General features: G+C 39.1%; 1 protein-coding gene across 1 annotated transcript in view; it reads left to right on the top strand.

Annotated features, from left to right (window-relative positions):
- The first annotated feature begins 361 nt into the window (after window positions 1-361).
- Window positions 362-24,833, top strand: part of LOC128647629 (inactive hydroxysteroid dehydrogenase-like protein 1) — an 85,379-nt gene continuing 60,907 nt past the window's right edge. The window contains exons 1-3 of the mRNA XM_053700386.1: window positions 362-619; window positions 3,532-3,977; window positions 23,325-23,552. Of these exons, the coding sequence (XP_053556361.1) occupies window positions 388-619; window positions 3,532-3,977; window positions 23,325-23,552 (906 nt within the window). The 5' untranslated portion in view covers window positions 362-387. The remainder of the gene's footprint in view (window positions 620-3,531; window positions 3,978-23,324; window positions 23,553-24,833) is intronic.

The raw sequence follows: 24,833 nt of genomic DNA on the forward strand, positions 1-24,833 counted from the left end.
TATGTATTGGTTTATGATATGTGACATCTACATTAAGTTTATTGTAAAACTGTTTTTTGAAAACAATAAAAATAAAGAGTTAAAAAAAAAACTAAGACCTATCTAAACTATAAAAGAATAAGTTTGTTCCTTTAAGCTGAATATATATATGAACATAAATGTCAAATTATTTCACATGGATAATTTTGACTCTGAGCATAACCTTGCATAACCCTGTTATTTTGACACACCCTTTCACAGTCTCTAAACCTACAACATTTCAAATATTAAACCAAATATGTAAAACCAGATAAAACCAGATATATAAACATTCAATTTATTTCCTCCTTGATTGCCTGCAAGTATTTCAGCTGTTCTCATTGTGTAGTTTCAGAACTCCTGTAAAATATGGAAGTGGTTGCTGCTGTGAAAAAAGCCTCACTATCACTCTACCAGGACGGTGTACAGTCCTATCACAGACATGTAAAGTTTTTGGCTGTAGTGGGAGCTTTGTATACTGCAAGGAAATTATTCAGTATTCTACGCGGGTGCTGCAGCCTGGTCCGCATGCACATCACTTCTCATCTGTTTGGCAGAACCAGCCTGGTCAGACAATACGGGGAGTGGGCTGTTGTGACAGGTAAGTGAATGGACCTGGAATGGGATAAGAAATATCACATTGTATTCTTGTATTTGATAGATAGTGTTGGTGCCCAATTGAGTCCGTTCAGCAAAGTGAATGTATCACTATTTCATATTTCACGCGTGTTAACTTTGCTAGCCTGGATCTTCTTGCATGCATCAGATTGCACTCGTATTATTGAGTTGAAAGTAAAAAGGTTGCGCATGAGCGCAAACCTGATGCGCACAAAATAAATTGCAACCACATTAACTTCTCTCATAATTTTCAATGGAGCTCGAAACTGCAAAAAAAAAATTATATCCATACTTTCGCACTAACCAGACCGTGTATATTCAAGAGCGCTAAACCCGACATGAAATAATATTTCACATTTCAATGTTCTTCACATAGAAGAATATATTCTATTTATTTTTAAGTGTGTGTGTATGTATGTATATATATATAATCTGTATACACCTTTACATCTATTCCTATAGATATATAGGTATAGATAAGTTTTTACCGTAACAGTATCAGATATATTTAGAAATATATATTTAATAATAAAAAGTACTTTATTTTCTATGTGAAGAACACAGGAATGTAAAATATGCGTTTTCATCATCGTGTTTCACGATTTAGATTTTAACGTGGTCGGGTTTGTGCACATGAATATTTAGTAATCTTAAAGGGACATGAAACCCAAATTTTTTCTTTCATGATTCAGATAGAGAATATAATTTTAAACAAGTTTCTTCTTTACTTATTTTATCTAATTTGCTTCATTCTCTTAGTATCATTTGTTGAAGGAGAAGCAATGCAATACTGGTTTCTAACTGAACACATGGGTGAGCAAATGTCAATCAGTATATATATGCAGCCACCAAACAGCAGCTAGAACCTAGGTTCCTTAATGATCCTGAGCTTACCTAGATAAACCTTTAAGCAAAGGATAAGAGAAGGAAGCAAATTAAATAAAAGAAGTAAATTGGAAAGTTGTTTAAAATTGTGTGCTCTTTTTAAATCATGAATGTCTAATTATGACTTTACTGTCCCTATAAGGCACGTTATTGAAATATTACATATAAAATATTTAACAAATTAATAGCATTTAAGATAAGATTTTTTTAAATATTTTATATGCAACATTTCAATAACGCATCTTAGGAATACTACATTTTCAACCTGACTGTGTTAAAATCTAGAAAATAATGTACTTTAAATATATATTTCTAAATATATCTGATACTGTAAAATAAATATCTATACCTATATATCTATATAAATAGATATACAGGTATAGGTATATACAGGTATATAGAAATATGTATAAAAAAGGACATTAGCTTGTAAGTGAAGAACATTGAAATGTTAAATATGTACAGTAAAAAATATTTAAATACATGTATACACAAATATACACATATGTATGTATGTATGTATATATATATATATATATATATATATATATATATAGGCAGAACTAGCGGTGATGCAGCACCCACTGTCGCAACCAGGCCCCGGGAGGTCCACCATCAGGGGGGCCCCAGCTTCATGTCAATTTTTTGTCTTTTTAAAAAAAAAAAAAAAAATCCAACATTTTTTTTCCAAATGTCTCGCCCTGTACCACCCACTTCTGTGTCTGTGTGTGTGTGTGTATATGTGTCTGTGTGTATGTACAGTATGTGTGTGCTTGAGTGTATGTATGTTTGAGTAAGTGCGTGTGTGTGTGTGTGTATGTATGTACGTGTGTCTGTGGGTGTGTGTATATAATATATATATATATATATATATATATATATATGTGTGTGTGTGTGTGCTTGTGTGAGCACATGTGTGTATGTGTCTCTTGGCTACAAAATTAGGACAGTTCCAGCAATTAACCCTATAGTACTAAAAAAATGGATCAGATAGGTGTGTATATGTGGTCATATATTTATTACTACACAAAACAATATCAATTACATACAAAATAGTGCCTATAAAACTATGTGTATGTGATTACCAACGGTGTAAGTGGGCCCACTTATAGCAACAATAAAGTCATATAAGTCTCCTATTAGGCTGTTGCAGGAAGTAAGATTATGGTTCATATTATAATCAGTGACAGTTTAAGTGCATTACAAAAAGTGCATCAAAAACACCTCAAAACAGTCCTATGGATTTTGTGCCATAAATCCTTTCTTCAAAAAAGATTGGAAACAGTTCCACTTAAAATGGGTCCCTTTTCAGAAAAGTATGGTAGGAAATACCTCTTGCTGAGGCAGCTCTCAGTAAGGAGCAGTTATTCAGTTTAAAATCGGATAGACATTATGTGGCAGGAAAGCCGACTTTAAATCATTGCAGCAGTCATTGCAATGTAGTGCAAAAAGTTGCAACAAACACATACAATTGTATCACTTTCCATTTACTTTTGCATCCAATACCAGACGCCTTTAACCACTTTTTTTTAGGACTGTAGAGTTCATTTTTGGGGCAAGACTAGAGTGCTGGATAGGGGACCCTCTTTTTTTATTTCTATATACACATACATACATATAGATAGATATGTAGACATGTATATGTATGTATCTCAATGTTAAAGCCCTTAGCAGCCCGAGACCTCATATCGTTGAGTCCTTATAACTTTTTAATGCAATATTTTTTAAAAAAAAACAATTTATATTAGACGGTATTATTATGTGGAACTATACCTTTACATGTATTTTTTATGTGTTTTGTGAGACTTTTTTTGTCTCTTTAACAGTTAGCTAGAGCTCTGAAGTTGCGTTAACCTGGCACAAGTTAAATTTGATTGCACTCAAGCAAACGCATTTACTTTCAACTAGTGATATGCATGCTTATTGCTCGTGCGCAACAGTTAGTGCTCCACTTGTAATATAGCCCTTAGTGACTTGTTGAATAGAACAAACCCCTTTGCTATTTTTCAGGAGCCACAGATGGCATTGGTAAAGCGTATGCAGAAGAGTTGGCTAGACATGGGCTGAACATTATCCTGATAAGTCGCAGCAGTGAGAAGCTGACAAGGGTTTCTGAGGCCATTGCAGAGACATATGGAGTGAAGACCAGCTGCATACAGGTGGATTTCAGCCATGGGCGTGATATATACCCCATCATTAATGAGGCCCTAAGACAAGTGGAGGTGGGAATTCTGGTAAACAATGTAGGATTATTTGTTGAATACCCCCAGTATTTCTTGGAGACCCCTGAAGACAGAGTGTGGGAGTTAATCAACGTTAATGTTGCTGCAGCTGTAATGATGACTCGTATAGTTCTGCCAGGTATGACAGAGAGAAAGAGAGGAGCCATTGTCAATGTATCTTCAGCGTCCTGTGTAAAACCCTGTCCTCTTATGGCTGTGTATTCTGCATCCAAGGTAACACAATATTTGCTTTTTTTATGGAAAATGTTTACAAGAGATCAGGGAAACATTAAAGGGACATGAAACCAATTTATGTTCTTTCTTGATTCAGATACAGCATAAATTCTAAACAACTTTCCAATTTACTTCTGTTATCAAAATTGACTTATTCTCCAGGTATCATTTGTTTCAGGAGCAGCAATGTACTACTGGGAGCTAGCAAAACACATCTGATGAATCAATGACATGAGGTATATATGTGTAGCCACTAATGAGCAGCTAGCTCCCAGTAGTGCATTGCTGCTCCTAAACCTACCTTAAATAATATAAATAAATTGGAAAGTTTTTTAAAATCAAGAGCAAGAGCTGAATCATGAATGTTTAATTTTGACTTTACTGTCACTTTTATAAAGACATCAGGAATCAGTAGTATAGTAAGGCAAAACCATACAAAGGGCCAGGTTATGAGTGGAGTGCAAATTAACGCTCCGGCTTGATCATTAATTGTGCTAGAAGTATGATTTTTGCACTTGTCGGGTTGCGCTAGTATTATTAGTTAAAAGTAAACTGTTTTCTGTCTCGCACTAACCAGACGAGCACAAAAATCCGCTCATCTGATTAGTGCGTTTACATAGAAGTCAATGGAGAAAAAAAAGTGGAAAAACCTAACACCACACTCTCGCGCAAGCACAATCACATATTCTCATGTGCTCTAACCCTACTGTACATGCAAATATCAATATTTCAGATTCAAATGTTATTCACATAAAATATGTTCTATTTATTTATTCATAAATAAATATTTCTACATATAGCTGATTTTGGTACAATATATATATATATATATATATATATATATATATATATATATATATATATATATATATATACATACATAGTTACAACATTTAGTAAATATGAATATTGCATCAATATGCTTTAACATGTTTTTATCTACTTAACGACAAAAGGCTCCAATGCACATATATATATACTGTATGTGTATGTGTATATATGTATGTATATATATATATATATATATATATAATATATATATAAATACATATACAGTATATACATCTTTAGACATGTATATGTATGTAGCTCAATGTTCAAGCCTTTTGCCTGCCTTTTGTTTTTCTAACACCCGATACCTCATTTCCTTGAGACCTTATAACTTTTGTGTGCAATATTATTAATTAATACTTTTTTATTAGATGGTGTTATTATGAGTGTAACTATACACACACACACTCACATATATATATATATACACATACACACCAGGGGTGGAACTACTATTGGGGGAGCAAGCGCGGTGGCACCAGGACCCCAGTGCTGGGGGGGGGCAATGCAGCCTATCTATAAAATGGCATGTGACTATTTGGTCATTATCTGTGTATAGATACTCATTATCATTATACTGTGCAGCATACTCATTAGTTTATAGATGCATCATTATACAGTGTAGTGTGTTCACAGCACAGGGATGCATGTATTACTATTACCTATTACAGAGTTACTTTCAGGGGGGAGGCAAAAAATGTTTTGCACCAGGGCCCTCTGTTGAGTAGCTCCGCTACTGATACACACACACAGCCCACTTCCCACCTTCTCAACCATCCTCACAACCAGGCAGCTCCCGACAATCCTCTCCTCATCTTCTCAGCCCCCCTCTCCCTCACTCACAGTGCCCTCCTCATCTTCTCTGCCCCCCTCTCCCTCATACACAGCCCCCTCCTCACTCTCTCAGCCCCCCTCTCCCTCACACACAGCCTCCTCATCATCATCTCAGCTCCCCTCTCACACACACAAAGCCCCCTCCTCACCCTCTCAGTCCCTCACTCCCTCACACACACAAACACCCTCTATAATTACATAATTACATAGGAATAACCAGTCCGCCACTATGCGGGCTAGAAAAACATAGTTATATGCCCTAAGATCAGGTAGAGCCAAGCCTCCATATCTAATCGGCAAAAAAGTTTTGCAAGTGATATCCTAGACCTCCTATCCTGCCATAGGAAGGATCGGAGTTGCGAGTTGAAAAAACTAAGATCCTTCTTTTTTAGGAGCAAAGGAATATTCTGAAGAACATAGAGCATTTTAGGCAAGAGAATCATCTTATACGCTGCTATGCGTCCAGACAAGGAAAGGGGTAGATTCTGCCAGTTTTTAAAAGTATCATTAATTCTGTTTAAAATCGAAATTATATTAAGAGAATACCAAGAATCAGGGTTACTAGAAACAGTTATACCTAGATATTTAAAAGAATTGTGTACTATAGCAAAAGGTACATTTGTACATGAACTATCTGTCTGCCTAATCCAGAGAAGTTCTGATTTAGTTATATTCACCTTATACCCCGTGAAAGAACCAAACTGTTGTATTATTAAAAGAAGTATGGGTATATTCATGCGTGTATTAGTCAAGTATAAAAGAATATCATCAGCATAGAGTGCTATCTTTAATTCCTGCCTTCCGATTTTAATTCCCTCAAGTTGCTGTCTAATTGATATGGCAAGAGGTTTGATAGCAATGTTAAACAAGAGCGGCGATAGGGGACAACCTTGCCTAGTTCCCCTGAGTAGTCTTATATCTAGAGAGAGATGGCCATTGACTATTATCCGTGTAGAGGTCGTATGATATAACTCTCCAATAAACTTGATAAAATTACCTTTCAGGCCAAACTGTTCTAAAGAAAATAAAAGATGATCATGATGGACTGAGTCGAAAGCTTTTTCGGCGTCTATAGCTAAAATTCCAAGATCTACAGTAGGCCCTTCCCCTGTCTGACCATAGGCCAAGGTATTCGAAAAATAGTCTAGTGTGAGTAAAAGTTCCCTTATTTTAGCCGCAGAATTCCTAGCCTTCATGAAACCAGCCTGATCTGAATTGATAATAGAAGGAAGAAGGGATTGAAGCCGTTGAGCAAGGATTGTAGCTAATAATTTGTAGTCCGTATTCATAAGGGCAATAGGTCTATAGGATTCCATCAATGTTGGGTCTTTTCCTTTTTTTAATATCAAAGTCGTATAGGAAGCTGTAAAGTTAGTTGTAGGTTCATTTCCTTCTATATATATGAAGTTGAATAAAGAGGTAAGATAGGGTACAATACTGGAAGATAATATTTTATAAAATTTGTTAGGCAACGCATCAGGACCAGGTGCTTTGTTATGAGCCAGTTTTTAATTGCGGTAGCTACTTCTAAGTCAGTGATAGGGGAATCAAGTTCCTCAAGTGAGGCAGATAGTAGTGACGGATAAGAGATTTTTCTCCAAAAATCTTCACGCTCCTTAGTATTTGAGGGTCTGGCCGAGTATATGCCTTTGTAATAGTTGTAAAAAGATTGAACTAGGTCGTGTGATGATGATCTAAGTGTTTACCCTTCTGTGTTTATAGAATCTATCAACTGAGAGCGCAGATCCTGTTTGACTAGTTTGGCTAGAAGTTTCACAGTTTTATTCCCATGCCTATGAAGTTTTGCAGAGAACCGAATCTCCTTTTGAGTAGTTTTATATAATAATAGAGAGTCTTTTGCTTCTAGTGCAGAGATATATTTAGCCCATTTTTGCGGCATCTTTTCCATTAGATATAAGTTATAAGCATTTGTAACCGCACGTAGGAGTTCATTCTCACGTTTTTTAAATTTCTTAATCCGCATAATAGTATATGCTAATATCCCCCCCCCCCCCTTAGCACTGCTTTAGCAGTTTCCCAGAATAGGACGGGCCGACTTTTAGCTTCAGAATTAAGTAAAGCAAATTCCACAATCCTAGTTTCCAGCCAATTTTTAAATTTAAGATCAAAAAGAAGAAACTTAGGAAAAAAGAAGTGATTATTCGAAGATGGAGGGATACTCGACTGAAACTCAAAACAAATAGGAGCGTGGTCAGAGACCGCAATAGGTAGTATTTGGGCCAGTACTTTGTGTTTACAAAGTCTTTCATAAATCAGAAATAAATCTATCCATGACAAGGATTTGCGCTTTTGAAAGGCATGTAAAATCACGTGTATCCAGATTTTGTACTCTCCATATATCTTTTACTCTCAAATTAGAAAAGATTCTAAACATTTTTGACTCAAGATTATCCCTTTTAGTCTTTTTAAAAGAAGCAGGCTGTCTCAACCTATCAATGGGATATTGAGGAGCCATATTGAAATCACCACCCATTATTAGAAACCCTTCTGCACAAGCCATAAGCCTCGCTTGCAAGATGTCCCAGAATGATGCATTAAAAACATTCGGAGCGTATATATTACATAAAGTGTATCTTGATTTTCATTATAATATATCTCCCCTCTTCATCTGATTCAGTGTGTAATATCTCATAGTTGAGCTTTTTACCCAGAAGAATAGCGACTCCACCTTTTCGACTCAAGCTAGGGGAAGAGAATACCTCTGTAACCCAAAGAGATTTAAGCTTGAGAACCTCTTGGGTCTTCAAGTGGGTTTTTTGTAAAAAAGCTATAGAAGTACCAATTTTCCTAAGATAAGATATTATTGTTTTCCTTTTGATAGGAGATGTAAGACCTCCTATGTTCCAGGAGGAACATTTAATTCCTATGGCCATGAGAGTTATCTATACACAAGAGGGGGAAGGAAAAAAAAAAAAAAGGGGGGGGGAGAGTGGAAGGGGGGAACAAAAGACACAAACATCAACCACAGAACAGACGACTGTACCACCTGCGCCATCTGTTGCCCAATACTGAAAGAACCCAGGCATAATTACGCAAAAAAAAAAATCTATATTTTTACACCTAACATCTGGGGAGCCAGCTAGTCAGGGGAGCAATTTTTAATAAAAAAAGATTCTGCCACAGAGGCAGTGTCAAAAAAGTGTGTAGTGTTATCAAACACCAGCCTAAGCCTGGCAGGATGCAAAATAGTTGCACACAACCCTTGCTCTATACATTTTGTGCATGCAGGAGCTAGTTCCCTCCTTTTTAAAGCCGTTTCTGCTGCATAATCCTGAAACAATAAGATTTTAGTTTCCCCCAAGATATATTGGTTGGTGTCTACGAAAGGCTTGTAAAAAAAGTAATTTTGTCTTGATAGTTCAGGAATTTGACTGATTGGTCTTGGCCTTAGATTATTTTTAGGAGAAAGAGATACTGGTCCTATCCTATGTACCTGTTCTATGATGATATTAGGGTAAGTCTCAGGAAACTTTAATGAGCCTGGGAGTATATTTGTAATCAGTTTATTCAAGTCTTCAAACTATTTTTCCTCAGGAACCCCAATAACTCTTAAGTTATTTTGCCTTGCGCGATTTTCCAAGTCTTCTACTTTATTCTGTAATTTAAGCAGAGCCACAGACGTAACTTCCAATTTAGTATTGTGCCTTAGAGTAAGATCTTCAAGATCTGATACTCTTTGTTCTATTTCAGAGAACCTTTCAGAAAATTGCTAAATTTCTGTAGCTAACTGAGCAATGTCTTGTTTGATATCTATTTTAAGAGAATCAAACTTAGGTGTAAGGGCTGTGGAAATATTAAGAACTAAGGACTGTACGTCATAGGGTTTATGAGGATTAAGAACACCGCATAGAGGCATCTGTGCCACTGCTGGAGCCTCTGTGGCTGTTTTATGTTTTTTATCCCTTTGTCTAACCGACATGACTGAAGGTGAGGTTTTAGAATATGGATGTAAAAATTTATCCATATACTTTTGAAAATGTGTATTAGTGATAACAGGGAACTAGCAACCAGCTCCAGAGGGTGTTAAAGGGGGAGAACCCCAGCTGTGAGAGGAAGAAGGAGGAAAAAAAAAAAAAAGGGGGAGGACGAAAAGTGCAGAAAAATAGAAGTGTCGTGACGTGAGGCAGTGTGAATTAAAAAGCAAAAACAAAACAAAATGAGTTACGTGAACCAGAGGCAGTCATGCTGGCGACAAGGGGACATATGTATAATTAGTATGTGAGGCCGCTATTACAAAAGACCATATAGGTCTCACAATTAGCCCTTTTTACAATGATTTTTTGAGAATTTGAGTGAATATAAGGTAACCTTGCAATCTTTTTTGGGCCTTAATATAAGATACCCAAGTTCAATTATAGCTTACATTAATATTCAGCAAGAGAAATGGACTAATATCTGAAAAAATATGTAGGTTAGGTAGACCTTTCTAAACTATGTATTTTGTAGCTATTGGTGCTAGGCTATGAGCTAGGACCAGCTATTAAGCATAGCAAATCAGTATGAAGATATTAATGTGTACTCTATCTACCTTATGTAATTCTAGACCCTGAAGTTTTTTTGTATTGTTATAAGTGAAACAGATTTCAAATAGAGTCTATTCCTACCTAGCTAAGGGCCCAACCATATTTTTAAAGTATGTAATTTGAAACAGATCAAGACATAGGAGAAAGCAATATATTAGTTAAGTGGGCTTTATACGCCTAAAATTTTTGTAACCAGTAGTGCTGGCTTTTAAGCTAGAGAAAATTTGTAGGAATAATACGTTTAGTAATAGTACATTGATATAATAGTAAAACAGAATGGTACATTAGAAAGAGTACATTAGAAAGAGAATGGTACATTAGAAAGAGAAAATTGTGTATTCTTGAAGAAATAGGTCTGAAATTAAAAAGGTTTACACACTAAAAGGTCTGCATCTTATCATTTAGACCCCATGAACCACATTAGGAAAGCATGAGTATGCAAAATACAATAGCTATATCAACACAATATTTGCCCAGAGTGCAGCTTATTCTTATTTCTCTTGTAAGGTGTATCCAGTCCACGGGTTCTTCCATTACTTGTGGGATATTCTCCTTCCCAACAGTAAGTTGCAAGAGGACACCCACAGCAGAGCTGTCTATATAGCTCCTCCCCTAACTGCCACCCCCAGTCATTCTCTTGCAACTCTCGACAAGAAAGGAAGTATCAAGAGATATGTGGTGACAGTGTAGTTTTACCTTCAATCAAAAGTTTGTTATTTTTAAACGGTACCGGCGTTGTACTGTTTTACTCTCAGGCAGAAATTAGAAGAAGAATTCTGCCTGGAGGTTTGATGATCTTAGCGGTTTGTAACTAAGGTCCATTGCTGTTCTCACACATAACTGATGAATATGGGAAAACTTCATTTGGGGGAACGGCCTGCAGTTTACCTGCTTTGAGGTATGTTCAGTATTTTTATTTCTAGAGAGATGAATAAGTTCTAGAAAATGCTGACAGAGCCTGTGTATTTGAGGTAAGCCTGATGCAGTGATTTAACAGTGACTGGGATCATGCTTACAAAACAGGGTAATACTCATGTTAATATTCATATTACTTAGTGACAAAACGTTTACATGACTTCATAAATAGGACGTTTTTTCTCTGAGGGAGATAAGTCTTTATTTGGGGCCTAGTTTCCACATGGCTAATCAGATACTCCCAGGAGTATTTTCTTAAAGCCCCTCTGACATCCAGTACATGGTGGGAGGGGCCTATTTTAGAGCTCTAACTGCGCAGTTTTAATTCAGACTGAGACATCCAGCTTCCCTAGAGGAGTCCTCTGGCATCTGAGGACCATTTCAAAGGGGTTATTTCTGCACAAAATCATATTTAAGGGCAGGTAGGAGCCTCAGCAGAGCTGTGGCAAGGTGCTCAATTGACTTTTAACGTTTTTTTAATGTTTTTCAATCCGGTTGGGGGCCTAAGGGGTTAATCATCCATTTGCAAGTGGGTGCAACGTTGCTTTAGACCCTTACACACACTGTAAAAATTTCAAAGACTTTACTGTATTTTTACACTGTTTAGCAGTTTAAGTGCTAGTTTTTTTCTCTTAAAGGCACAGTAACGTTTTTGTTTAATTACTGTTTCACAAAGTGTTTTCCAAGCTTGCTTGTCTCATTACTAGTCTGTTAAACATGTCTGACATAGAGGAAACTCCTTGTTCAATATGTTTTGAAGCTATGGTGGAACCCCCTCTTAGAATGCGTACCAAATGTACTTAAATTTCTATAAACTATAAAGACCATATTATGGCGCTTAAAAAATTATCTCCAGGGGATTCTCTGACGGAAAAGAGGGAGATTATGCCATCTAACTCTCCCCATGTGTCAGAACCTATAACCCCCGCTCAAGTGATGCCAAGTACATCTAGCGCGTCTAAATCTTTTACCTTACAGGACATGGCGGCAGTTATGAATGCTACCCTCTCAGAGGTATTCTCCAAACTGCCAGGGCTACAAGGAAAGCGAGACAGCTCTGGGGCTAGAACTAATACAGAGCTTTCTGACGCTTTAATGCCTGTGTCCGATATACCTTCACAATGCTCAGAAGCCGAGGCTGGTGAGCTTCTATCGGTGGGTGATTTTTCAGACTCAGGGAAGGCGTTACTTCAGTCTGATTCTGAAATGACAGCTTTTAAATTTAAGCTTGAACACCTCCGCTTATTGCTTATGGAGGTTTTAGCGACTCTGGATGACTGTGACCCCATTGTGGTTCCAGAGAAATTGTGTAAAATGGACAAATTCTTTGCAGTACCTGTTTACACTGATGTTTTTCCAGTCCCTAAGAGGTTTTCGGAAATTATTACTAAGGAACGGGATAGACCAGGTGTGCCATTCTCTCCCCCTCCTGCTTTCAAAAAAATGTTTCCATAGATGCCGCCATACGGGACTCGTGGCAGACGGTCCCTAAGGTGGAGGGAGCAGTCTCTACCCTAGCTAAGCGTACAACTATCCCCGTCGAGGACAGTTGTGCTTTCCTAGATCCTATGGATAAAAAAATTGGAGGGTCTCCTTAAGAAATTTTTTATACATCAAGGTTTTATTCTCCAACCTCTTGCATGCATTGCTCCAGTTACTGCTGCAGCTGCTTTTTGGTTTGAGTCTCTTGAGGAGGATCTACAGGTGGAGACCCCACTAGACGATATTCTAGACAGGATTAAAGCTCTTAAGTTAGCTAACTCCTTTATTTCTGACACCATTTTTCATTTAGCCAAGCTAACGGCTAAAAATTCAGGTTTTGCCATTTTGCTGCGTAGGGCGCTATGGCTTAAGTCCTCGTCAGCAGACATTACTTCAAAGTCTAAGCTTCTTAACATCCCCTTCAAGGGACAGACCCTATTCGTGCCTGGTCTGAAGGAGATAATTTCTGATATTACTGGAGGAAAAGGTCACGCCCTTCCTCAGGATAGGACCAATAAGTTAAGGACCAAACAGAATAATTTCCATTCCTTTTGAAACTTCAAGAGTGGCGCAGCTTCCGTTTCCTCTAATGTAAAATAAGAGGGAAATCTCGCCCAGTCCAAACCAGTCTGGAGACCTAACCAGGCTTGGAACAAGGGGAAGCAGGCCAAGAAACCTGCGGCTGCCTCTAAGACAGCATGAAGCAGTAGCCCCCGATCCGGGACCGGATCTAGTAGGGGGCAGACTTTCTCTCTTCGCCCAGGCTTGGGCAAGAGACATCCAGGATTCCTGGGCATTAGAGATTGTTTCCCAGGGATATCTTCTGGACTTCAAAGCTTCATCTCCAAAGGGGAGATTTCATCTCTCACAATTATCTGTAAACCAGATAAAGACAGAGGCATTCTTACGTTGTGTTCAAGACCTACTGGTTATGGGAGTGATCCACCCAGTTCCAAGGGAGGAACAGGGGCAGGGCTTCTATTCAAATCTGTTTATAGTTCCCAAAAAAGAGGGAACGTTCGGACCAATCTTGGATCTCAAGATCCTAAAAAAATTTCTCAGGGTCCCATCCTTCAAGATGGAGACTATCCGAACCATCCTTCCTATGATCCAGGAGGGTCAATATATGACTACCATGGACTTAAAGGATGCTTATCTCCACATTCCGATTCACAGAGATCATCATCAGTTCCTCAGGTTCGCCTTCTTAGACAGGCATTACCAGTTTGTGGCTCTTCCCTTCGGGTTAGCCACGGCACCAAGAATCTTTAAGAAGGTTCTAGGGTCCCTACTGGCGGTTCTAAAGCCACGGGGCATAGCAGTGGATCCTTACCTAGACGACATTCTGATACAGACGTCCACTTTTCAAATTGCCAAGTCCCATATGGACATTGTTCTGGCCTTTCTGAGGTCTTACGGGTGGAAGGTGAACGAAGAAAAGAGTTCTCTCTCCCCTCTCACAAGAGTTTCCTTCCTAGGAACACTGATAGATTCAGCAGAAATGAAAAATTTTCTAACAGAGGTCAGGTTATCAAAGCTTCTAACTTCCTGCCATGCTCTTCATTCCACTTCTTGGCCGTCAGTGGCTCAGTGTATGGAAGTAATCGGCCTAATGGTAGCGGCAATGTACATAGTTCCGTTTGCCCGCCTACATCTCAGACCACTGCAACTTTGCATGCTCAATCAGTGGAATGGGGACTACAGAGATTGTCCCCTCTGCTAAATCTGGATCAAGAGACCAGGGATTATCTTCTCTGGTGGTTATCTCGGGTCCATCTGTCCAGGGGAATGAGTTTCCGCAGGCCAGAGTGGACTATAGTGACGACAGATGCCAGCCTTCTGGGCTTAGGCGCGGTCTGGAACTCCCTAAAGGCTCAGGGTTCATGGACTCAGGAGGAAGCCCTCCTTCCAATAAACATTCTGGAATTGAGAGCGATATTCAATGCTCTTCAGGCTTGGCCTCAGCTAGCTGCGGTCAGGTTCATCAGATTTCAGTCGGACAATATCACGACTGTAGCCTATATCAACCATCAGGTGGGAACAAGAAGCCCCCTGGCAATGTTGGAGGTTTCAAAGATAATTCTATGGGCAGAGCTTCACTCTTGCCATCTCTCAGCTATCCATATCCCAGGAGTAGAGAACTGGGAGGAGGATTTTCTAAGTCAGCAGACTTTTCATCCGGGGGAGTGGGAGCTCCATCCGGAGGCATTTGCCCAGCTGACTCAACTATGGGGCAAACCAGAACTGGATCTGATGGCGTCTCATCAGAACGCCAAGCTTCCTTGTTACGGGTCCAGGTCAAGGGATCCCCAGGCAACGCTGATAGATGCTCTAGCAGTGCCCTGGTCCTTCAGCCTGGCTTATGTGTTCCCACCATGTCCTCTCCTCCCTCGTCTGATTGCCAAGATCAAGCAGGAGAGAGCTTCGGTGATTTTGATAGCACCTGCGTGGCCACGCAGGACTTGGTATGCAGATCTGGTGGACATGTCATCCCTTCCACCATGGACTCTGCCGTTGAGACAGGACCTTCTACTCCAAGGTCCATTCAAACATCAAAATCTAATTTCTCTGCGGCTGACTGTTTGGAGATTGAACGCTTGATTTTATCAAAACGTGGTTTCTCCGAGTCGGTCATTGATACCTTAATTCAGGTTAGAAAGCCTGTCACCAGGAAAATCTATCATAAAATATGGTGTAAATATCTTCTTTGGTGTGAATCCAAGGGTTACTCATGGAGTAAAGTCAGGATTCCTAGGATATTATCTTTTCTCCAAGAAGGATTGGAGAAGGGATTGTCAGCTAGTTCCTTAAAAGGACAGATTTCTGCTCTGTCTATTCTTTTGCACAAGTGTCTGGCGGATGTTCCAGACGTTCAGGTGTTTTGTCAGGCTTTAGTTAGAATCAAGCCTGTGTTTAAACCTTTTGCTCCGCCATGGAGTTTAAATTTAGTTCTTAAAGTTCTTCAAGGGGTTCCGTTTGAACCTCTGCATTCCATAGATATCAAGCTTTTATCTTGGAAAGTTCTGTTTTTGGTAGCTATCTCTTTGGCTCAAAGAGTTTCAGAGTTATCTGCCTTACAGTGTGATTCCCCTTATCTGATCTTCCATGCAGATAAGGTAGTTTTGCATACCAAACCTGGGTTTCTTCCTAAGGTGGTATCTAATAAGAATATCAATCAGGAGATTGTTGTTCCATCACTGTGTCCTAATCCTTCTTCGAAGAAGGAACGTCTATTACACAATCTTGACGTGGTTCATGCTTTAAAGTTTTATTTACAAGCTACTAAGGATTTCCGTCAAACATCTGCATTGTTTGTTGTCTACTCTGGACAGAGGAAAGGCCAAAAGGTTTCGGCATCTTCTCTTTCTTTTTAGCTGAGAAGCATAATCCGTTTAGCTTATGAGACTGCTGGCCAGCAGCCTCCTGAAAGAATTTCAGCTCATTCCACTAGAGCGGTAGCTTCCACATGGGCTTTTAAAAATGAGGCCTCTGTTGAACAGATTTGTAAGGCGGCGACTTGGTCTTCGCTTCATACTTTTTCTAAATTCTACAAATTTGACACTTTTGCTTCCTCGAAGGCTGTTTTTGGGAGAAAGGTCTTGCAGGCAGTGGTGCCTTCCGTTTAAGTTCCTGCCTTGTCCCTCCATTCATCCGTGTCCTAAAGCTTTGGTATTGGTATCCCACAAGTAATGGATGAACCCGTGGACTGGATACACCTTAAAAGAGAAAACAAAATTTATGCTTACCTGATAAATTTCTTTCTCTTGTGGTGTATCCAGTCCACGGCCCGCCCTGTCACTTTAAGGCAGGTGTTTTTTATTTTTAAAATACAGTCACCACTGCACCCTATAGTCTCTCCTTTTTCTTGCTTGTCTTTGGTCGAATGACTGGGGGTGGCAGTTAGGGGAGAAGCTATAAAGACAGCTCTGCTGTGGGTGTCCTCTTGCAACTTCCTGTTGGGAAGGAGAATATCCCACAAGTAATGGATGAACCCGTGGACTGGATACACCACAAGAGAAAGAAATTTATCAAGTAAGCATAATTTTTGTTTTTAAGTTAGGATGAACTTGTTTCTAAAATTAGGGCCACCTGGAAAATAAACATTCATCATCTTATAATAATACACAGATTATAATACCAAGTTGTTGTTGGGTGCCTTTCCCTTTTGTTATCCACCCACTAGATATATTAAACAGGTTTTAAATTGCCGCAGCGTCTGAAGGGCACAGCATAGCCCAAACTAGATTTGATTATTATGTAAAGAGGATGCAGCAAATTAATAAAGTTAATACCTCTGTGTAAAATGATACATATGCAGCAATACCTTTAATCTAAGAAAAAAAAGGGGGAGGGTTTAGTAATTGTAACATTTATAATAAAAAGTAGTACTACATTTCATAGAGCAGGATCCCTTATAGACCAAACACCTAGCAGTTTGTTCTTGGCTTTACTTTTGCCGTGATCTACCCTGTCTATGGATTAGATGAGGCAATATATGTCCAGCAGAGTTTTTCTTTTTTTTTTAGACTAGTTAATAAAAGTCAAAGGGAGTCCAACCATATACTATAGGCAGGTATCTGAGCACATCAGACAAGAAAGAACAGTCATTGACTCAGTGGGATAGTGGTTTAAGAAGGAGAAACCCCTCAGAATTACCTGCCTTGTGCTGAGAATTCTGGCGATCATCACAGCCCACACCAATCCCCCCTCACTCAGCACCGGTGGGAGGGGGGGCGCCTTTCAGGAAAACAGGGCAAAGGAACACAACTCGGTCGCTGCAAGAGGAGACCTGACCATGGAGCAGTGAAGTAGAGCAGCCGGAGGGCCACAGGAGCGCACCAGGGCGCAACAGCAATCCTCACCCCTCTCGCAACACCGGTGGGAGGGGGCAGCAGAAGAAGAGTAATGAAGTCCCCCGGTATCTCCAGGTGCGTTGGTTATGCTCACACTCAGAGCTACAGCAGTCGACACATCGCCAACGATGTTCCAAGCTAATCCAGCTCCATATCAGTAGCGTAGCACGCCAGGTGGAAGAGCAGGTAAGCAGCCCAGGTGCAAGCCTAATATGAGTCAGCTCCAGCCAAACTCACCCAACAATGTAGAACCAGCCGGAACACTTAGCTGGGAAGGATACTACAGTAGCAACAGGGGTTCAGGCGTCTAGGCAGACTCACTTAGCATTAGGTTTATAGCAACAGCATGCAGTCACTTAGCTGGGATCCACATTGGGGCTCCGTCTCAGAGCACTTCTCTCAGTGCAGGGCAAATATAATAGGTAGTCTGTTTTTTAGGGGTAATTTTAGCCAGAATCAGATCCTTCCTATCAGTAGCTGCAGCATGCAGCATTAGTGCAATGTTGTAGCACTATGAGCTTCCAGTAGCAGTACTTTCTCGCTATCCAAGCCGCCCAAGGTCAGAGGGTTTAGGCGTTAATCTCGCCAAGGGCTTGTATGGAAGGTAGATCAGAGCAGGTGCATCACCTTACCACACACCTGAGCTCCTCCTCCAGAACCTGGGGCATGCAATTATAAACAACTTTCCAATTTACTTTTATCATCAAATTTGCTGTCTTCTCTTGGTATTCTTTGTTTAAGGTTAAACCTAAGTAGGTTTAAATGCTAATTTCGAAGTCCTTGAAGGTCGCCTCTTATCTCATTGCATTTTATTAGATTTTCCACCTAGACAGTGTTAGTTTATGTATGCCATATATACAACATTATGCTCACTCCCATGGAGTTATGCATGAGTCAGCACTAATTGGCTGAAATGCATTTTTGCTGTCGCTCTATTTAAACAGAAAGAAAACCTTTGTTTTTTTTTTTAATTTTATCCATGAATCACATTCCACAAAAACGTGTAGCTTTCTATCGGCAAAAAAAAAATATACAATTCGTTCATTGGCATCCTCTGATATATATTATATAATATAATAATTATATTTTTATTTATTGTTTAATCATTTTAAGGTATTTTTCTGCAGCTATGTCAAAAATGATGCTATGGGCAAACTCTCATTTTGTATAGCAGAACTGGCCAAATTCTCAAAATTTATCCCCAAAACTATATATATTTCTATAGTAGACAACCCAAGGTATTGATCTAGGCCCATTTTAGTATATTTGGTGCCACTATTTGACCACTAAATACGATCATATAAAAAAATTAAGTTTACTTTTTCACAAACTTTGGGTTTCTCACTGAAGTTATTTACACACAACTACTGCAGTCATAAGACAAATGGTTGTAAAAGCTTTAGTGGTCCCCTTTGTTCAGAAACAGAAGACATGCATGGCAATTAGAAGACCACTACTTGCAGCTGCATACCACACTTCTGAAATTCCTGATAGTGAAGGGTTAATCAGGTACCATGTAAGGTTAATTTTAGCTGTAGTGTGGAGATTACCCTTCCATCTGACACCTCCCAAACCCTAATCCCTCCCAAACAGCTCTGTTCCCTCCCTCATCCCCCCACTGGTTACCACCATCTTAGGTAGTGGCAGACAGTCTGCCAGTATGCAATTTAGAAATATGATTATTATTATTTTAAATTTTTAAAATTTCTTTAGTGTAGGAAACCCTCCTCACCGACCCACCTCCCTGCCCCCTCCCAAACAGTCGCCTAGATTTAGAGTTCTGCGTTAGCCGTCCAAACCAGCGTTAGGGGGTCCTAACGCTGGTTTTTACCGCCCGCTGGTATTTAGAGTCAGTCAGGAAAGGGTCTAACGCTCACTTTCCAGCCGCGACTTTTCCATACCGCAGATCCCCCTACGCCAATTGCGTATCCTATCTTATCAATGGGATCTTTCTAACGCTGGTATTTAAAGTCTTGGCTGAAGTAAGCGTTAGAAATCTAACGACAAGACTCCAGCCACAGAGAAAAGCCAGGAGTTAAGAGCTTTATGGGCTAACACCGGTTCATAAAGCTCTTAACTACTGCGCTCTAAAGTACACTAACACCCATAAACTACCTATGCACCCCTAACCCGAGGCCCCCCCACATCGCCGCCACTCTATTAAAAATTTTTAACCCCTAATCTGCTGACCGCACACCGCCGCCACCTACATTAACCCTATGTACCCCTAATCTGCTGCCCCTAACATCGCCAACCCCTACATAATATTTATTAACCCCTAATCTGCCCCCCCAATGTTGCCGCTACCTACCTACAATTATTAACCCCTAATCTGCCCACTGGACCTCACCGCTACTCTAATAAATGTATTAACCCCTAAAGCTAAGTCTAACTCTAACCCTAACACCCCCCTAAGTTAAATATAATTTAAATCTAAGTAAATAAAATAAATCTTATTAAATAAATTATTCCTATTTAAAGCTAAATACTTACCTGTAAAATAAACCCTAATATAGCTACACTATAAATAATAATTATATTGTAGCTATTTTAGGATTAATATTTATTTTACAGGCAACTTTGTATTTTTTTTAACTAGGTACAATAGCTATTAAATAGTTAATTACTATTTAATAGCTACCTAGATAAAATAATTACAAAATTACCTGTAAAATAAATCCTAACCTAAGTTACAATTAAATCTAACACTACACTATCAATAAATAAATTAAATAAACTATCTACAATTATCTACAATTATATCAACTAAACTAAATTGCAAAAAAAAAGATTACAAGAATTTTAAACTAATTACACCTACTCTAAGCCCCCTAAAAAAATAACAAAGCCCCCCAAAATAAAAAAATGCCCTACCGTATTCTAAAATAAAAATTGTAAAGCTCTTTTACCTTACTAGCCCTTAAAAGGGCCTTTTGGGGTGCATGCCCCAAAGAATTCTGCTCTTTTGCCTGTAAAAAAAAACATACAATACCCCCCCAACATTACAACCCACCACCCACATACCCCTAATCTAACCCAAACCCCCCTTAAATAAACCTAACACTAAGCCCCTGAAGATCTTCCTAACTTGTCTTCACCACGCCGGGTATCACCGATCCGTCCAGAAGAGGGTCCGAAGTCTTCCTCCTATCCGGCAAGAATAGCTCCTCCAGAGGGTCCAAAGTCTTCCTCCTATCCGGGCAGAAGAGGACATCCGGACCGGCAGACATCTTCATCCAAGCGGCATCATCTATCTTCTTCCATCCGGCGCGGAGCGAGACCATCTTCAAGCAGCCGACGCAGAGCCATCCTTCTTCACCGACGGACTAACGACGAATGAAGGTTCCTTTAAGGGACGTCATCCAAGATAGCGTCCCTCGATTTCCGATTGGCTGATAGGATTCTATCAGCCAATCGGAATTAAGCTAGGAAAAATCTGATTGGCTGATTGAAACAGCCAATCAGATTCAAGTTCAATCCGATTGGCTGATCCAATCAGCCAATCAGATTGAGCTCGCATTCTATTGGCTGTTCCGATCAGCCAATAGAATGCGAGCTCAATCTGATTGGCTGATCCAATCAGCCAATCCGATTGAACTTGAATCTGATTGGCTGATTCAATCAGCCAATCAGATTTTTCCTAGCTTAATTCCGATTGGCTGATAGAATCCTATCAGCCAATCGGAATTCGAGGGACGCCATCTTGGATGACGTCCCTTAAAGGAACCTTCATTCGTCGTCAGTCCGTCGGTGAAGAAGGATGGCTACCCATCAGCTGCTTGAAGATGGTCCCGCTCCGCGCCGGATGGAAGAAGATAGAAGATGCCGCTTGGATGAAGATGTCTGCCGGTCCGGATGTCCTCTTCTGCACGGATAGGAGGAAGACTTTGGACCCTCTTCTGGACGGATCGGTGATACCCGGCGTGGTGAAGACAAGGTAGGGAGATCTTCAGGGGCTTAGTGTTAGGTTTATTTAAGGGGGGTTTGGGTTAGATTAGGGGTATGTGGGTGGTAGGTTGTAATGTTTTGGGGGGGTATTGTATGTTTTTTTTTTTAAAGGCAAAAGAGCAGAATTCTTTGGGGCATGCCCCGCAAAAGGCCCTTTTAAGGGCTGGTAAGGTAAAAGAGCTTTACAATTTTTATTTTAGAATAGGGTAGGGCATTTTTTTATTTTGGGGGGCTTTGTTATTTTTTTAGGGGGTTTAGAGTAGGTGTAATTAGTTTAAAATTCTTGTAATCTTTTTTTATTTTTTGTAATTTAGTGTTTTTTTTTTTTTGTAATTTAGTTTAGTTGATATAATTGTAGATAGTTTATTTAATTTATTTATTGATAGTGTAGTGTTAGGTTTAATTGTAACTTAGGTTAGGATTTATTTTACAGGTAATTGTGTAATTATTTTATCTAGGTAGCTATTAAATAGTTATTAACTATTTAATAGCTATTGTACCTGGTTAAAATAAATACAAAGTTGCCTGTAAAATAAATATAAATCCTAAAATAGCTACAATATAATTATTTGTTATATTGTAGCTATATTAGGGTTTATTTTACAGGTAAGTATTTAACTTTAAATAGGATTAATTTATTTAATAAGAATTATTTTATTTCATTAGAATAAAATTATATTTAACTTAGGGGGGTGTTAGTGTTAGGGATAGACTTAGCTTTACGGGTTAATACATTTATTATAGTAGCGGTGAGGTCCGGTCGGCAGATTAGGGGTTAATAATTGTAGGTAGGTGGCGGCGACGTTGGGGGCGGCAGATTAGGGGTTAATAAATATAATATAGCGGTCGACGGGGGTTAGGGGCAGCAGATTAGGGGTACATAGGGATAACGTAGGTTGCGGCAGTGTACGGAGCGGCAGATTAGGGGTTAATAATAAATGCAGGGGTCAGCGATAGCGGGGACGGCAGATTAGGGGTTAATAAGTGTAAGGTTAGGGGTGTTTAGACTCGGGGTACATGTTAGGGTGTTAGGTGCAGACATAGGAAGTGTTTTCCCATAGGAAACAATGGGGCTGCGTTAGGAGCTGAACGCTGCTTTTTTGTTTTTTTTTCAGCCCAAACTGCCCCATTGTTTCCTATGGGGGAATCGTGCACGAGCACGTTTTTTAAGCTGGCCGCGTCCGTAAGCACCGCTGGTATTTAGAGTTGCAGTGGCGATAAATTATGCTCTACGCTCCCTTTTTGGTGCCTAACGCAGCCCTTCTGTGAACTCTAAATACCAGCGGTATTTAAAAGGTGCGGGGGGAAAAAAGCATACGTAGCTAACGCACCCCTTTGGCCGCAGAACTCTAAATGTAGCCGAGTATTAATAATGCCCCCCCCCCCCCATGCTGGCGAGCTTTTAATCATCAGAGCCTCTGACCTTTCTCAGTATACTTGTTTTTGGGTTTGTCTTTTTTGGCCCTGCTTTCTACCCCTTTCTCCACTGCCCTTCTCCTTTCTCACATACACTTCTTGACGCTCACTCTTTTCCTCATGCTGTCCTCTGATATACTCCTACCTTATCTACTCACTCTAGTTATCTCTCTCTTTCTATCCTTTGCCCTCTATCCTGACATTTCACGTCCCCTCTTACCAGTCATTCCACATTATCACAAAATTCATACTCTTTTAAAAAATGGGTGTGTGTGATGTGTTATGTATATTTATTTATTTTTATGTATGTTTTTTGCATTCTGGGTAATCTAAATGGTTAAAACAAATCAAACAAGCAGCTTAAAATGGATAAGGTGAAAAAAACGCATATAAATAAATATATATTTTTGTACAGTTCCTATCACTATTCCACACAAATAGCAATGTCACTGCAGTATTACAAACATGATGATGAAAGTACACATGTGAAAAATAATGTCTTTTCTACATATTTTTTCCCCCAGAGTTTCATGGACCATTTTAGTCAAGCTCTTCATTATGAATATGCGTCCAAAGGGATTTTTATTCAGACCCTGGTTCCCTTTTTCATAGTTACAAAATTGACATCATTTAGCACTTTTCTTTTGAAAAAATCAATCCTTGTACCTACGGCTAAGGATTATGCTTATAAGGCTGTGCAAACTTTAGGAAAATCTCATCGCACAACGGGACACTGGTCTCACTCCATTCAGGTGAGCAATACATTTTTTCATACATAATTTGTGTGTGTGTCAAGATAACAATAATCTAATAATACTGAGTTGAAAGTTAAATGCTATTTATTTTTATTTTTAAAGGGAAAAAAGGGAGAGAAAAAATTCTGCTTTGTTTTAACTTTAAAAGGACATTAAACGCAACTTGCTTTTTGGTAAAAATGTGGTTGAAATAAACAGAGGTTATTGTTTTTAAATAAAAATATAAATAAATGTAACAAAAAATGCAAATAAACCAAAATAAATGTTATAAACAGTGAATCAAAAAGTTACATTTATTTAGTGGGTTTCAACAGTCCATGGATTTCTCTATGCAATAATCCACCTCAATAAAGAAAAAAAAATAGAGTAATGCTGTAGAGCTATTTCTAAGCACCAAACACTTCTACATGCTTATACACATGATCAAGAGCTTTGTTGTGTATCTGCAGCATTTTGATTAACCTTTTAACACCGTTATGCCGTTCTATTCCGTTATAATTACACTGGGCTTTAGAGCCGTTATTACGGAATAGAACGGCATAACGGTTTGTAGCTCCTGTGCCCCCTCCGTTATTTTTTTCCTTCTGGATCTGTTTGGGGGATGTGCCTAGCACCTAAGGCACTCCCCCAGGATCCAATCAGCATGGAAGCGGTGTATCGATTGTCCCCTGTAACACTGTAGCAGCCAATGAGTGGAATCATTGGCTGTTACAAGTGTATCCGATTCCTCTCTTCCCTCATTGCGATCTGAGAGAGAGAGGAAGACAGTTTAGTGTTGGTGTGTGCTGTAGAAAGCTAGAGAGGGAGAAAAAAAAATATAGATACAAACAAAATATATATATTGTTTGCTGCTGATCACAGAGCTGCTATAACTTGGTTAGCCTGTTAGGGCTTTGATCAGTGTTGATCAAAAGCGTTGGGGGTTTATTTGTGGGGGTTACAAATATATATATATATATTTTTTGTTGCTGCTGCTGCTGATCACTGTGATTAGCCTAATATCACTGTGATCAGCCTGTCAGGGCTTTGATCAGTGCCAAAATGTTTATTTGTGGGGATCTTTAGTTATTGTTAACCCCTTCCCTGCTGCTCCCAATCACTACCCTTCCCAGTGCTTTTTTTTTTTTTAGTTTATAAAATATATATATATATATATATATATATATATATATATATATATAAATCGTAAAAAAAATCTGAGGGAATAGGGTGTGTGGGAATAGGTGGGTAGTAATTGGGAAGTGGTAATTGGGGTGGTTTAGTGGGATTTTGGGGAAG

This window comes from Bombina bombina, chromosome 1, assembly GCF_027579735.1.
Source record: "Bombina bombina isolate aBomBom1 chromosome 1, aBomBom1.pri, whole genome shotgun sequence".
NCBI classification, from domain to species: domain Eukaryota; kingdom Metazoa; phylum Chordata; class Amphibia; order Anura; family Bombinatoridae; genus Bombina; species Bombina bombina.